At 45.7% G+C, this 11,053-nt stretch overlaps 2 protein-coding genes across 2 annotated transcripts; one reads left to right on the top strand and one right to left on the bottom strand.

Annotated features, from left to right (window-relative positions):
• Positions 1 to 843: 843 nt before the first annotated feature.
• LOC123411339 (phosphoenolpyruvate phosphatase) lies at positions 844 to 5,981 on the bottom strand. The gene is made up of 10 exons (XM_045104270.1): positions 5,772 to 5,981; positions 4,979 to 5,193; positions 4,713 to 4,913; positions 3,945 to 4,056; positions 3,453 to 3,676; positions 2,818 to 2,956; positions 1,960 to 2,180; positions 1,646 to 1,767; positions 1,392 to 1,553; positions 844 to 1,232 (listed from the first exon to the last, which is right to left on the bottom strand). Exons 2-10 carry the CDS (start codon positions 5,147 to 5,149, stop codon positions 1,151 to 1,153), a joined length of 1,434 nt encoding a protein of 477 aa, XP_044960205.1. The 5' UTR covers positions 5,150 to 5,193; positions 5,772 to 5,981; the 3' UTR covers positions 844 to 1,150.
• A 969-nt stretch (positions 5,982 to 6,950) lies between these two features.
• Positions 6,951 to 10,301, top strand: LOC123411337 (ER membrane protein complex subunit 7 homolog). Its single transcript, XM_045104269.1, has 7 exons — positions 6,951 to 7,119; positions 7,214 to 7,257; positions 8,184 to 8,286; positions 8,772 to 8,835; positions 8,918 to 9,034; positions 9,178 to 9,286; positions 9,993 to 10,301. Exons 1-7 carry the CDS (start codon positions 7,037 to 7,039, stop codon positions 10,076 to 10,078), a joined length of 606 nt encoding a protein of 201 aa, XP_044960204.1. The 5' UTR covers positions 6,951 to 7,036; the 3' UTR covers positions 10,079 to 10,301.
• Positions 10,302 to 11,053: the final 752 nt, after the last annotated feature.

Below are 11,053 nucleotides of genomic sequence, written 5' to 3'. Positions count from 1 at the left end.
TTGAAGAATTTGCCAAATTCTTCACGTCAGTTAATCCTTATCTGTATTCTGCGTGCCTGCTCACTGTGCAATCTGTTTTCACATTTCTCACTCTGAAAAAAATTGTTGTTGTGAAACTTTGCACTTCTGATCCTTTACTGTTTCCGCTGTGAGTTAGTCATTAGTGAGGAATTTCCTCAAAAGGAATTTACTCAGTGATGAAATTCTAAAAATCTTCTATTCACCCCCTCTAGTCGATATAACGCACTTTCAGAATGAAGGAAGAGAAGTGAGAGATTTTGGCGTCGAAATAGTGCATTGCTCTAAAAGCGCGGGATCCATCTTCCTTTTAGATGGGCACGGGGATAGATAGCAGCGTTTCTCGTGTCCGGACTCCCGCAAACCTTCCTCATATTTGACTTTGGTTTGCGGTGGAAATTGCGTCCTCGCGGACCGATACAGAACCGTGTTAGATGACTACCATGATCGGGACCGTTACAAGAGGTTTAAGGTCCGTCTCAAAGATGCCGTTAAATAGGAAAGATAAAAAAGGGCATTCACCCGCAAAAACAGAAAGAAAAAAAGAAGAAGAATGGCATTCGTGCATGCCACTCGTGCTCGGTACCAACCAACCCACGCGCTGTAGGTTGCGGCACCTAGACGGACGAGACGAGCACCGGCAGCTCCATACCGAACCGGGGGCACAACGGCGACGTCCAGGCTGATCCGTCGCCGTCCAATCAAAGAGACAAATGGTCCTTTCGTCGTCGTCGGGACGCCCCCCGCCACAACGAAATGAATGAAGACCAGTATTCATCAAATCCCACAAGATGGATCCATCCAAGGCACATCTCCAGGACGGACTTATTCGAATGTATCCACTTAACTTAAGCAGTGCAGCTGGCTGGAATTCTAACGGCCTCTCGTATCGTGTTCTCCTTTATAGTAAATGACAGATCGTGTTCATTGTAAAGTAATACTGATACACAGTCTGCAAGAATGAAATGCCCAGGCTTCTACTACGTGTGCCTCCGTCTCCGTGGCATGAGGTCGATCCGCCGGCCGACCGAGGCCGCGAAGCGAAGCAGCAGAGCCGCTACTCCGCCGGGGCCTCTGAAACTGAAAGCCTTCTTCTTCTGCAGTATCACGTAGTAACAACAGCTGGAGGCTCCTAGAGCATGGACATGAGGTCCTCGAGGCTCTCGTACCGGAGGTGCTTCTTCTTCAGCCGCCTGCGCCGCGTGTTGCTCGCCCTGCCAAAACGACCACCAACCCAAAACACGGCGTCAGAACACAAGAGCGGGCGGGCGGCGACGGGCTTCGTCGTATCAGGGACGCGCCAGCAACCATTTACTGCCACACCAGGCTCATTGTGGGAGATTTGTAAATGAACTATCAACTGCTGCGCTCACCAGTACTGGTTGTGGAACACCACGTTGTCCGTGGGCACGTGCTTCCCGTCGTCGTTCCGGTTCCACTGGTACACGGCGTGCGTCCGGTTCACCAGCTGCAGGGTCGAGTGGCCGTAGCTCGCCTCCCTGAACGCGGAGTAGTCCGGCTGCGGGTCGCTGAACCTGCAACGTTCGACGAGCGAGCATCGGTAGGAGCGTGATAAACAGAGACTGATCAATAGTCGGTTTGCTTCGGGTTAATGTGGTCTTCTCACCTCGAGGCGAGCCCTTCCTGGTTGCCTCCATCACCGACCGTGATGTACACGGGAGCGGATTTGTCTGGCACCGGGTACCGGTTCCCCGATGTTATGTTGTAGTTGACGTTGGATATACGATACTGCAAGCAACCCACATAGAGAAAGATGATCAGAAACCAACACACAGACCTCTTACAGTAGAACCGACAAACTTGAATGATTCGATCTAATTCTAACTAGTATGAATGATCAAATGTAAAAATTCCAGACCAAATTCAGCAATTTTATTCATCAGGAAGGAGGTTGGCCCAAGAATGAACTGAAGAGATTACCGATCTCTCATAGGCATGGACATGACCTGCGAACACCAAGTCCACCTTGTACTTGACAAACCATTGCTCAAAGGCAGCCCTCATGCTCTCGCCCTCCATATAATGTGCATCATTGCTGTTGTACATGGGAGAATGCATGAGAACAATGAGCCAAGGTGTCTTCTCCCTGTCCACACGCTTGAGTTCACCCCTCAGCCACATCCATTGGGGAGTGTATTTTACTATAGAATAACCATATGCAAGTTTGTAAAACATACTTGTGTCAGAATAGGAATATTTGACAAAACTGTCAAGCGTATAGACTCAGAAAAGAACATTCAGCTGTCAAATCATGCACACTTCTAAAATATAATATATAATGGTCAGAACACCTGTCGGTGTCAAAGATTAGTACTTGTGTTGGTATATATGCATAGCATCTCATATCAAAATTGTCAGACCCAAAACAATTAGGATACAGGATTGACATTTACATAGGAATTTTGAAAACATGGTAATAGTGTGAACCCAATCCCTGTACTACGACTCGTATGAACCACAAGTTTCAAAGAACGTGTTATTTCCTACTTCTATTGGTGTCTAACTTCTATCGCTGTGTTTTCAGCTATGGTAAAAGTTTCAAATGTATCAGCAAGCCAAAAGGCAAATGAGTCTAAACTTCTCTGGTATTTACATTATTGGTTGTATCATTAAGAACATGATAAGACAATATTATTGACTTTTACCCTGCTTGACCCATGCTTTGGACGAAGTCCAAGCAATTGGAAACCCCAATCATTACTGCGAAAATCACATTCTTGTTCTTTATCAGAAACTTCCATGGCAGAAACCCAACAAAGCAAGTAGGAAGGAACTTACCGAAAGGAGAATAACTCGAGAGCACGATAATATGAGCAGATGCACGCCTGACTGCATACCACATTGGGGAACTGCTCTTTGATGCCAAATATGGTGTTGAATATCTATGCAGATATGGCTTAAATGTAGAAGTTTCTCCCTGAAATATGAAATATGAATAGGGCAGAGTTGAGAAGTGACAAGTGTGACATGATCCTTTGGAGACGGCGATAAAGCAAAAGCTCAAGACTTGTTAAGCTCAGCTGATTAAAAGTTCAAGGGAAACATGAGGCTGTTCTGAACACAAAAGGCTAAGGTTCTAAAGCATATAGCCTTGATAGTATGTGGAGCCACACAATCAAAATTGTGCAGCTTGTCAGCTACAACCAACATTGTTTGTCAGCTAAATCTAAACAAATAGGACACTATGCTTCCCAAAGGGTAATTCATAAATAATGGGAATATGCAATATGGTTCATGAAATGGACAGTGTTCACTATTCCCGATTCAATAGAAGTATATTGCAAAGAAAAGAAAAGAATGTAGATGCATGAAACATGGCCAACGGCTTTGTCAATCAGTTTCGTCTTGTAGATACATTTTGAGCTTTCAGTAGCAAAATTTTGCCAACATAAGGAGATAACATCATAACATACCAGATCAGGCCTGTATTCTATTTCATGATTTCCAGAATTCCAGATCCATGGTTGATATGCAGTGCTACGTTCAACAAATCGACCCCAAGAATCCCAACGAATACCATCATTATGTTGATATCTATCAGCATATGACAAATCCCCAACAAACAGAACACTTTCTCCTCCGCTTTTCAAATAATGTTGAAGAGTTGATAGAGAATTAAATGTTTGCCCCAGATCACCTAGCAAAATAGAGCCAGAAAAATAAGATTAAATTGCCTGAGTCGATGACTACTAGGTCTATATCTCACATATATGTTGAGTACAGATTATGGTTACTTGAACTAAAATGTTACAGTAGTGCATATGCGTAAAGTGAAAAGAATGAACTTAGAGCTAAATAGCTGAATTGCCTGCTCAAGCACCCTAGAACCCTAGCTACAGAAGATGCTGTAGAGGTCCATAGTAATGCAAGACGGTTACGAGACAAAAAAAATACAGAAGACAAACCTATGATGCCAAATGTGTATGATGCATCTGCGTCAATTGCTGGAGGTGTTTGAAACAAAAATTCTCGAGCTGAATCTCCAGTACCTATCTTGTAATGATATTTAGTGTTGTACTGCAAACCAAAAACGTAATTAGAATTTTGCATCAGCAAATTATTGTTTGCCCAAACAAGAACAGTACAATATTAGGTACAAACAGAACTCTTATTCATGAACTGGGCTGCTACGCCTACAGTCCACAGGTACAAGATGTGATGAATGAATTTCTATAGTGGACATCATGTCCAAATAAAAGAACCCAATACTGTTGAAATTTGGTGATTTTCATTTGGCCACTCCAGTTTTGTATAATGGTTGTCAGTATAGTACAAGAGTAGGTACAAACAGATATGTTCTTCATGAACTAGGATGCTACGCCCACAGTCCACAGGTACAGAAGATGTGATGAATAAATTTCTCTAGTGGATATGATGTCCAAATAGAAGAACCCAATGCTATTGAAATTTGGTGATTTCCATTCTTTGGCCAACTCCAGTTTTGCATAATGGCTGACAGTAAAGTACATCTCTTATGAAACGATGGCAAATTTATTTTGAATGGTGGCTATTTTGGATATGTGCACTCTTGAACCAGATAAATGATCTATAGTAGAGAAAACCATTGCAACTTGAGCTCCCATTTTTGGCAGAACATATATCATAACATAACAGTAATAAGGGAAATAAATTTCATACAAATATAAAGCAAACCAAAGAGGTTATCAAAATACCTCAAGGCCATCAACTAGGCAATGGTGTATGTATCCAGATTTATAGTCGTAAAATGTATAATTTGTCATTGTCCCTTCAGCTTTCTGATCATAGCGGTTCTCTTCTTTACCGTAAAACACTTGGCTCGGCGCAGGTTCCGATGGGGTGACCCACGATATTATAACAGCCTTTCCATCATAGTCACCCTGTGTGATATGAACCTGACAGCAGAACAAGCAGTGAGCACCTAACCAGACCACTAGCATCTATTAGCGTAGTTCCATACCTGCTGTGGCGCATTGTATCCCTTGGGAGCCGCAAACCACTCGCTATCCAGAGGCATATCGGTAGATGGGAACTCCGCGCGCACATAGGAGCTCGTGCGGCCAGAGTAGGCACCGTTAACCAGGCACAGCAGAACGGCCAACGATAACGCCACAAAGCCCGGCCCCCTCATCGGCCCAGAGCAACGCGGATGCAGCCCTCAGCCTGGAAACCCAACTGCAAGCAGAGCACGTATGAGGTTCGTGTGATCTGACCAATGGCTGGCCGACATAGAGCTGACATCGTGCAAGATGATTTATAAAAGAAATAACAAACAGCCGCGGCGTCGTGCAAGGTGTCGTGGATTCGACACCATCACGGCTCTGCTTGTGGATCTAGAGCGAGGCCGCCGGCGGATCGATGTGAACCGGAACCAACGGTGCTAGCTAGCTCCTCACTAGTCGTCAAACAACTAACAATCACTGTCTGCATCTATATATGCCAAGTCGAAGTCAACTGTCAACAGCAACCTGCGAGATGCTGAAACGAAAGATGGCGCGTGCCCCCCGCCGCGCCGCCGAATCAATGCGACGCTAGTCCGGCGGATCGGCCGCTGGTTGCCAGCCCGGCGCTGGTCCAATCGAGCGGGCCTGCCCTGCCATCAACCAGCAGCGCCGCCACGCCGCGCGGAAACACGAAACTAATAACGAAGAGCCCCGCCACGCGCGTGATCCGGTCAACCCGCCCCGCCCCGCGAGAGGGGCCGGAGACGGGCGGCGCGAGAGGGGGGGACGGGGGCAGGGGGGGTCGCTTACCGTCGCGGAGGGAGGGGGACGCGTTGGAGAGCGGGCGGGGAGGCGCTGGAGCGGGAGCGGGAGCGGGGAGAGGGGGTGGTGGACTGGTGGTGGAGGTGGTGGTGGCGTGGCCGCGTCGTCGCCTCGTCGGAGGCGTGTGGCGGGGAGGGAGGCCGGGGTGAGCAAGCAAGGCTGGTGGAGGAAAGAAGACGACGGGTGTGACACTGGCAGACCGACGGAGGGGCGGACTCCTGCGTCAGGGGTAGTTGCGCGGGCCCCGCCCGATGACGTCCGGGCCCACTCCCGCGGCGCGGAGCATATCCACATCCTGCCCGGCCCGCGTTGGCTCCGTGGTTGGGCCTAAAAATAGAAAATTCGATGAAGAAAACCTGTTTGATTGGTGGAGGGAAAAGAAATAAAAGGATATCCATGTAGTGATGGCGGTGATAGATAATTTCCTCGACTTCAGGTTTTAGAGTTTTTTGAACACCCTGTGAAGACCTTCATGAAAACTTTGAAATTGTAGTACCTTCGATTCTAGTTTTTTTACATAGCGGCATATCGTGAAGCTACCCCATTTAGAGCCTGTTTGGGACAGCTCTGCTTCAGAAAAGATAAGTCAAACGGGATAGCTCCACGATATGTTGTTTCATAAAAAAAATAGAATCTGTGGTACAACTTCATCACTGCCACCAGTAAGTGGATACCCCTTCATTTCTTTCCCCTCAACCAATCAAATAGATTATTTCTATCAAATTTTCTATTCTTGAAGCTGGAGCTAAATGAAAGCCAAACATTCTCTTGATAGTGCTATAACTTCTGTATGAAACTGCTTCAAAATGAATTTGATGAAGTGAAGCTGATTTTGATGAATTGAAGCAGTCCCAAACAGACCCTTAATTTGTTTTTTCTGAAACGAAGCTGAATTTTAAGAAGCACACTGTTTCAAACAGGCTCAAAGAAACGGATTTTTGTTTTGAGAAAAGGCTCAAAGAAAGGGATGGGGTGGGGAGAAGACGATGGACTCGCCGGCCCGCTCCCAGGGTGCTTGATGGCGGGGCCCACCCGATGGCCCGACCCGCGTGGCAGGCTCCGGCACTGGGCCGCCGATCAGGCCGGCTCGAATAGAGCCCGATGAAATCCAGGCCCAAGCGAAGTGGACGGCTCCTTCAGTCGCGGCCTGCTTCCTCGAAGCAGACGGACGGCACAGCAGGCGGAGGAGAAGAGAAAGCTCTCGTGCTCGCGCGACGACGACGACGGCGACGGCGACCTCGGCCGCGGCGACGATGAGCCCCATCCGCGCCCTCATCGTCCTCGCCGCCGTCCTGGCGGCGTGCCTCGGCCCCGCGGCAGCGGCGGACCAGCCCGGGTAGGCCATCCCCTCGTCCCCGCCCGTTTTTCCTCTCCGATCCGATCCGATCGGCTTAGCTGACCCCTTCTCTCGTCTCGCCCTGTGGACGCAGATCCGGCGAGGGACACACCATCGCCGGCCGCATCAAGATCGAAGGTCAGTGCCATACCCCCCATGGACGCGTGTTGCCGTTGCGCCAGTCGGTACTTTTGGGTCGCCGGGGATCGGATCCCGTCCGTGTTAGCTCGGTGCCCAATTAGGATGCACAATCCGGGTAGCTTACGCGCGCGACGTTTATCTGGGGCTCCATGCTCGGACCGGGCCAATCTGCTGGAACTGTCTCCGGGGTCTGTGCATGGACGCTTGATCCAAGCAGGGCCGAGTGTGTCGCCGCCCATGCTACCATGGACTTTGAACCGTTTCCTCGTCCCAACTCCGCCGTTGCTTACCTGGTGTGCTATATATTGCATAGTAGTGACGGATTTTACCCTGGCTCATCTTTCGATTCTGAACCAAGTTGGGATTGTCTTGTGGCTGCTGTTTATATGTTGCGTCCTTTTGTTGTGAAGTAACAGAACCAATCAACAGATGCATGCAGGAAACTGCTTATTCGGTAGCCTCCCGTAGAGAGAGGGGAAAGGGGGAATCGTCCCGGTCCACATGGCAAATCAAAGTGCCTCTCTCTTTTCCTTTGTTTGTTTTGGGCAAATGTGCTGACACGGGCCTCCAAAGCCAATGTTTCTTGGCCAACACCGGGAGTATTTTAAAACGCGTTGAGGAATGAACATTGCATCTTGTTTCTTTGACCAGTTCTCGGTATCGTCTTCCTGGTAGCATTTTTAGCATGCGAGCAACACGTCGGGTTTTTCGGTGCCGGATTATTTCAGCTCATTGTGAATCACTGAGGCGGGTTACTATGTTGGTTTCTTTGTATCCAAGTAACTTATTAGGATCTAAGACCTTGCATTTTGCTTCTTGAACTGCACATGGAGATTAAGTTCTCAATATTTGTGGAGCTGAAGGGTGCTAATGTTCTCCCATGAGGTCCATCTGATGTTGTTTTTTATCTGTTGTGCTTATAGCTGCAAGGGGCTTTGGTCTTCCAGCCAAGACATCAAACACGAAAGTGATACTTAATGGTGGTCAGAAAGTTACGTTCGCCAGGCCAGACGGCTACTTTGCTTTGTATCCTATGAGAAACATGTTATACCAGGCCCTTCCAAATTCTATTTCGACTTCTCTTATGAGGGGAAATCTGCTTTTATTTTGATCAAATCAATTTGGTCTGTTCTTTCATGCATCATTGTTTTGAATCGTCCATTTTTATGAGGATGCTTTTCTTTTCTACAAAGATGGAAGTGAATCTTGCGGGAGTGCTATGTCAAGAATTTTCCGATGTCATTATGTGTCTGTTATACTCCTTCAGTTCCTAAATATAAGCCTTTTTAGAGATTCCAATATGGACTACATATGAAGCAAAATGGGTGAATAACTGAATATACACTCTAAAATACGTTTAGTCCATATTGAAATCTCTAAAAAGGCTTATATTTAGAAACGGAGGGAGTAGTTTATTGCGTTTGTATAAATGTTTCACTGTTGGCAGCCCATGGGCAATGTTAGCAGATCATCCTGTGCTTATTGTTACCCCTTGACCTAATATCCTTAAGTCACAACGTGCCTGCTGGGACTCATTTGATCGAAGTTTCCTCACTTGGCTACTTCTTCTCACCAGTGAGTATTCATTAGAAAATTTCATTGTAATATGAGCAGAATGGGCACTAAACAGTGTATTCTTTATTCTGCTGTGTGATAGGTTCGAGTGGACATCAGTGCCAGGAATCCTGGGCATATTCAAGCAGCATTGACTGAGAACAGAAGAGTCCTAAATGAGCTGGTTTTGGAACCTCTGAAAGAAGAGCAATACTATGAGGTGTCTAATGCTATAGTTATTGTTAACCTGTTTCCTACTGCTTGTTGTTACCAAGTCCTTTCTTAACCAACATATGTATCAGTATCTATTTTCTATCAAATCCTTTCTTAACCAACATATGTGTCTGTATCTACTTTCCTCAGATGAGGGAGCCTTTCAACATTTTGTCACTTTTGAAGAGCCCCATGGGTATGATGGTCGGTTTTATGGTCGTAATGGTCTTTGTTATGCCCAAGATGATGGAGAACATAGGTACGTGACATATAAACACATTTCAAACCTTTTACATGCAAGAAAAAACTAGAAGCTTCATGTTTGTATCTTAAGCAAGTAGAAGCTTAGCAGATCAAGGTTCATGCTTAATTAGTTCTCTGCACCACGTAACTCTTATAAGCTTATACGGCAAGATATAAAATCCTTCATGCTTAATTAGTTCTCTGCACCACGTAACTCTTATAAGCTTATACGGCAAGATATAAAATCCAACTTTGTTGCGCATGTGATGTTTCCCATCCTGTTCCATTTGTTATAGTTTGAGTCCATTCACAATTAACAGTAACATGAAATGACATGTTTGGCAATAATGTTTTTAAAATAGATAAAAGCAACCTGTGCTCATTTGTATGTAGTGTATCTGAATCTTCGTTGTTACAATATATGCACTACACTGTAGCTGCCTTTTCAGCTGTTGTATCTACAGTCTGTCGCTTGCTGCTAAATGCTTTTGTGCCGGGTTGTTTGTTTCGTTTTGATACTATATGGTTTTATAGCAGCGACGCTTACAATCATAGTTGTTTGTTTCTCTAATCAGCTCTATAATTTATGCAAAACACATACTGCAGAAACTAGAAGGTGTTATATAGTTTAATGATCTGTGATATATATGCCTCAACCAATACTGATTCTTTTGAATTCGCTCCTATATCTTCCTGACTTTCTGTTGGTTTTGTACTTGAAGATCCGGAGGAGATAAAGCAAGCTCAAGAACAAATGAGGAACTCACCTGCATCCTTTTCTGGCTTGCTAGCCAGGGCAAACAGCTAGATGTAGAACATGGGAACAATATGTTGTTTAAGTGTACTATAAACTGCTTCATGCTCGAGTCAGATTATTTTTTTCCCTGGGAGACTGGGACAAGGTGTAAACTCTTTTACCCACTTTTAATGTGTTGTAAGATGTAATAGGTTTGTAATGGAGAACCTTCTGAAACACCTGGCTGAAGTAGTCAACCAGTATTTATAGCTTACATCGAGGTCAGTGTGTCAAATCTTTTTACCCGTTTGAATATTTGATTTGATGCCTTGTTGAGCGAGTCATTGACTATGGGTAGAGACATTCCTGATGCTGACCTATGGTCAATAACAAACTCCATCAAGGCATCAAGCTATGGAAGGAGAGCAAGTAGATATCCTCTCAGGTACCTATCTGAATGCAAATAGATGTATTCAACTACACAGATATGAGGGCAGGCTTATGGTTGAACTCTTCTCCAGGGCTATGTAGGACTCGTTTGCTGATAGCATTTCTCAGGTATGGATTTGACTCTCTCTCCATTTATAGACGATACTGGCTGTGTGGTCGGTCAGACGAGCTTCAATCTGCTATGATGCATTCCAGACGCTGTTCTTTTTAGTTCGGGAAGATGACATGTCTCGCTCGTAGGAACACGGTTGCGCGTCACCTTGGTTGGTTCTTAGTCTATACCCTAGCAGATTGATAGCATGATATGGTACCTGTTACAGAGTGCACAAGTGACCGGAAATCGATAGGATATATGGAACCTATTACAAAGTACGAAAGTGACCAGGAACTGATTCCTTGGCAGTTCTGTAAAACCTTTTTTGCCTAATCATAAGAGAGACTTCTGATGACCGTATCTTTAGGACATGTGTGCATATCTCCCAGAGAGAGAATACAGTTTGGTCTGCCACCAGCTCCATTGGATATGTGCACCCCTTTTCTGGATGCTGAAAATGACCTTATGCTCGGGAGCTTAGACAGATAGGCATGAAGAGCGGT

The sequence above is a fragment of the Hordeum vulgare genome, chromosome 7H, assembly GCF_904849725.1.
Source record: "Hordeum vulgare subsp. vulgare chromosome 7H, MorexV3_pseudomolecules_assembly, whole genome shotgun sequence".
Taxonomy (NCBI): Eukaryota; Viridiplantae; Streptophyta; class Magnoliopsida; order Poales; family Poaceae; genus Hordeum; species Hordeum vulgare.
Note: the sequence above shows the minus strand (reverse complement) of the source record. Positions and strands in the feature narration are given on the sequence as shown.

Excerpts from the sequence above, each read along its gene's own strand:
- LOC123411339 (XM_045104270.1), bottom strand. The coding sequence starts at position 5,149 with ATGAGGGGGCCGGGCTTTGTGGCGTTATCGTTGGCCGTTCTGCTGTGC. Across the intron at positions 2,181-2,817 it reads CTCGAGTTATTCTCCTTTCG|TAAAATACACTCCCCAATGG; the intron begins GTAAGTTCCTTC and ends GTTATTCTATAG. Across the intron at positions 1,233-1,391 it reads GTGTTCCACAACCAGTACTG|GGCGAGCAACACGCGGCGCA; the intron begins GTGAGCGCAGCA and ends TCGTTTTGGCAG.
- LOC123411337 (XM_045104269.1), top strand. The coding sequence starts at position 7,037 with ATGAGCCCCATCCGCGCCCTCATCGTCCTCGCCGCCGTCCTGGCGGCG. Across the intron at positions 7,120-7,213 it reads GCAGCGGCGGACCAGCCCGG|ATCCGGCGAGGGACACACCA; the intron begins GTAGGCCATCCC and ends CTGTGGACGCAG. Across the intron at positions 9,287-9,992 it reads CAAGATGATGGAGAACATAG|ATCCGGAGGAGATAAAGCAA; the intron begins GTACGTGACATA and ends TTGTACTTGAAG.